The sequence below is a fragment of the Microtus ochrogaster genome, unplaced genomic scaffold, assembly GCF_000317375.1.
Source record: "Microtus ochrogaster isolate Prairie Vole_2 unplaced genomic scaffold, MicOch1.0 UNK678, whole genome shotgun sequence".
Lineage (NCBI taxonomy): Eukaryota > Metazoa > Chordata > Mammalia > Rodentia > Cricetidae > Microtus > Microtus ochrogaster.
Genome location: NW_004949776.1, coordinates 614 through 4810, shown reverse-complemented (window position 1 = coordinate 4810; position 4197 = coordinate 614). Strand labels below are relative to the sequence as shown.

Genomic DNA, 4197 nt, shown 5'->3' with positions numbered 1-4197 from the left:
ACACACACACACACATATGTGCACTTTTTGCTTGCATGTATGTCATGTATGTCTGTGTAGCTGGTACCACTGGAGGCCAGAAAAGGGTGTTGGATCCCAAAACTGGAGTTACAGATGGTTGTGAGCTGCCATGTGGTTGCTGGGAATTGAACCTGGGTCCTATGGAAGGGCAGCCAGTGCTCTCAACTACTGAGCCATCTCTTGATTCTCTCAGATTATTATTTACGTTTGTGTGTGTGTGTGTGTGTGTGTGTGTGTGTGTGTGTGTATCTTCATGTTGTGTTTCGGTGCTCTTAGAGTCCAAAAGGAGTCAAATCCCTTGAATTAGTTATAGGTGGCTTTGAATGGCCCGATGTGAGTGCTGGAAACTTAATGCAGGTGCTTTGGGAGGACTGCGAATACTCTTCAGTGCTGAGCCAGCTCTAAGCCCTGAGTGCAAGTGCTTTTGTTTTCGTTTTTTCGAGACAGGGTTTTTCTCTGGGAACTTGATCTGTAGACCAGGCTGCCCTCAAACTCAGAGATTCATCTGCCTCTGCCTCCTGACTGCTGGGATTAAAGGCATGCGCCACCACTGTCCGATGCTCAAATGCTTTTAATAAAAATTTAGTGTCCATGTGGCTGGAGAGATGACTCTGTGGTTAAGAGTGCTCTTCCAGAAGATCCAAGTTCCTTTTCCTGCAGCATCCTTGTAGGGGCAGCTCACGGCTGCCTGCACATCCAGCTCCACGGGCAGCTGCACTCACTTACACATATACTCCCCTCACAGTTGAAAGCAATAAAGTCAGGGCTGGAGAGACGGTGCACGGGATAAGAACACTGGCTGCTCTTTCAGAGGACCCAGGTTTGGTTCTCAGCAACCACAGGGTGGCTCAAAACCACAAGAAACCCCAGTTCCAGGAGATTAGATTTCCTCTCCTTGGCTCACGTGCATACATGCAAATACAAGAATACTTCCTTGCAAATGCTTTGAAACTGTACGGTACATTAAAAACTTTGTGTGCCACGTGAGTAAGGTTTGTCTGGTGGGGAAAGGTGCTGGGGCAGAACCCAGGGTTTTGCACACACTGGGGAAGTTTGCTGCACTACTGAGCTGCAACTCCAGACCTGACTTTCTATTTTCTGGTAACCACACATGAAAATCAGAGAACACAGGTGAAACCATTAATTTTTTTTCCATTTCTTCTGTGTGCATAGACATACTTGGGCATGCACATACGTGAATACATAGGTGGAGGCTGAGGACAGCCTTCGCTTTGTCCCTCAATCGCCATCTATCCTGCTTTTTGAGACAGGGATCCTCATGATCCTGAAGCCTCTTAAACTAGGCTGGTTGGCCACTGAGCTCCAGGGAACCTCCTACCTCTGGGATCCCAGTACTAAAGTGTATTATGTATACCATGTTCTGCCTGCATGTGTGCCTGCAGGCCAGAAGAGGGCACCAGATCTCATTACAGATGGTTGTGAGCCATCATGTGGGTGCTGGGAATTGAACTCAGGGCTTCTGGAAGAGCAGCCAGTGCTCTTAACTGCTGAGCCATCTCTCCAGCCCCCTTGCCCAGTTTTTTATTGTGAGTTCTGTGGAATCTAATTCAGGTCCTCACATCTGCAAGGCAAGCACCTTACCTACGGAGCTATTATTACCCAGTGCCTTGGTTTTGAGACAGTCTCAGAATGTAGCCCTGGCTGGCTTCCAACTTGTGGCAATCCTTCTGCCTCTACCTGCCAATTTCTGGAAGTATAAGCATGTGCCACCATATCCAGAAAACCTGTTTTGATACATTTACTAAACCCTGGTGCCGGAGTTACAGGCAGCTGTGAACTACTGGTGTGCGTGGTGGGGACTCTGGAAGGGGAAATCTATGTACTCTTAAGGATGGAGCCATCTCTCCAGCCCTGGGAATTAGCACAGTGACTCCAGAACCCGAGGCCTGAGCGAGACAGCCTAGGCTAGCTTCAACCTCTAACTCCAGGGGTTAGAGATACTTTGAGCAGTCTGCATTTCCCCTTTGTCTTGCACGCTCCACTGTGAGATAAGTGATTTGGTGAGGACAGAGGATGTCACTTGCTGGGACTTTCTTGCTAGGAAGTAAAAAAACAGGAAGAGAAGAAACAGCATTCCGAGAAAACATCTCAGCCACATCAGGATTCAAAAGGGCCTCTTCCGCCACCAGCAAAGCCACAGCCACCGCCACCGCCTGCACAGCCACAGGAGCAGGTGCACCCCCAGCCACCACCTGGACCAAAGCCACCAAAGGAGCCGGACCCTCCCACAGAGAGCACTGGCAAGGACAATCTCCAGAAGGACACCCAAAGGCAAGACCCCCAGCCTGGACCAGCGGGGGCCCAACAAGATGGGCAGCAAGTCTGTAGACCGCGTGGACCCCCAATCCTTCCAGGTCGTGGTGAGTGTGTTACCCCGGAGGAGAGGTGGTGAGGAGAGCCAGCGTTTTGCATCCATCCCAGACCCCTTCCTCCTGCCCGGGTAGTTCCGAAGTTCTATTGGCCCCTGTCCTGTCTGACCCTTCCTGGCACTCATAACCTTTTACAGCCCAAGTGGCCTCCTCCTCCTGGATAGTTTGAACCAAGCCAGGGCAGCAAAGAGGCTTCTGGATAGTGACTGGGAAGGCACTGGTCTGTTCTGTAGGGTGTGACAGAGAAGGTGGTCATGGTTGAAGGGTAGGGTGTGAATTGTAGGTTGAAGGGTAGGGTGTGAATTGTAGGTTATCAGTAGAGCAAAATGAGCTCTGTAACGTGTGGAACAGGGGATCACAGAATGAGGGGATTCTTCCCGGTAGGTTCAGTCTGTGCCTTGCCCCCAAGAAAAGCCTGCTCCTACCCTCAGCCCCCTTCACAACTGCCTGGTGAGTGACTTGTGCTTTGTCTTATCAGGTCTCCCGAATGCACGCCAGTCTAGCTCTCCTAAATATTCCCGACTCACGGTGAGAGGCAAAGGGGCTCTGACTGCGTGACTGCGGGCACGTCCTTGTGTGCCTGTGGAGGCCAGGGAGAATTTCCTAGCAGGGGTTCAGGGAGAGGACTGGAATCATTTCAAAGTTATTTCTGGGTTTTGCTTTAAAATTCTTTTTGTGGTACCGGGGACTGAATCCCCAGGGTCTTGTGCGTGCTAGTCTCTGCCCCGTCTGTTCTTACTCCTGTTGACTACTCCACCTTCCTTTAAAAATCTTTTTACTTAGCCGGGTGGTGGTGGTGCACGCCTCTAATCCCAGCACTCGGGAGGCAGAGGCAGGTGGATCTCTGTGAGTTCGAGACCAGCCTGGTCTACAGTGTGAGTTCCAGGACAGGCTCCAAAGCTACAGAGAAACTCTGTCTCAAAAGGACAAAGCAAAACAAAACAGAAACAAGGAGTACTTGTGTATATTACACATGTGTGAGTGTCTGAGGAGGTCAGAAGAGGGAACGGATGCCCTGGAGCTGGAGGTACAGGTGGGTGTGAGCTGCTGCAGGGGTTGCTGGGAACGGAGCTTTAGTCCTTTGCAAGACCAGCAAAGGACTCTTTTTTTCAAGACAAGATTTCTCTGTGTAATCCTCCCAGGCTGTCCTGGAACACCCTCTACAGAGCAGGGCATTCTGGAACTCAGAGATCCACCCACTTCCGCCTTCAGAGAGCTAAAGGCCTGCACCACCGCCGCCCAGCCTCAGCAAGAATTCTCACTGCTAGCTCTCTCCAGCCTCGAACTTTTATTTTGAGACAGAATCTTGTTAGGTTTCCCAGGCTCACTCTAAACTCCCTCTCTACCCTAGGCAAGCCTTGAACTTGTGATCTTCCCACTTCAGCTTCCCAACTAGATAAGATTCCAGGCTCGAGCCACCAGGCCAGAATGCCAACTAGTAACTCCTAGGCAGAGTGTAAAATGGCGGGAGTGGGATACAGGCACCGAGGGTGAGGCCTGCACAGGTTCTCGGCAGCTTTAGGCAGAGGAGCAGCTGCTCTGTTTTATCTCACTTTGCGTCCTCCGACCTCAGAGGCCTAACGCAATCTTCTGAAAACAGCACACCCAGAAAGGACTTAACTTGTTTTGCTTCCTGTCTCCCCCTCTTTCTTAGTCGACTAATTACATCCAGCAATGGTGATCCAGGGACTCCAGGACCTGATGGTACCGCAGAGCAAAAACAAAAGCAACCAAAAAACAATCCAGAAAAAAATAAAAAACAACAAAAACCCAAACGACAACAAAA

General features: G+C 50.3%; 1 protein-coding gene across 1 annotated transcript in view; it reads left to right on the top strand.

Annotated features, from left to right (window-relative positions):
- LOC113455889 (putative uncharacterized protein DDB_G0294196) overlaps positions 1-2465 on the top strand; it is a 3703-nt gene extending 1238 nt beyond the window's left edge. Inside the window, exon 2 of the mRNA XM_026778532.1 lies at positions 2084-2465. Coding sequence (XP_026634333.1) covers positions 2084-2434 — 351 coding nt within the window. The 3' untranslated portion in view covers positions 2435-2465. The remainder of the gene's footprint in view (positions 1-2083) is intronic.
- The last annotated feature ends 1732 nt before the right edge of the window (positions 2466-4197 follow it).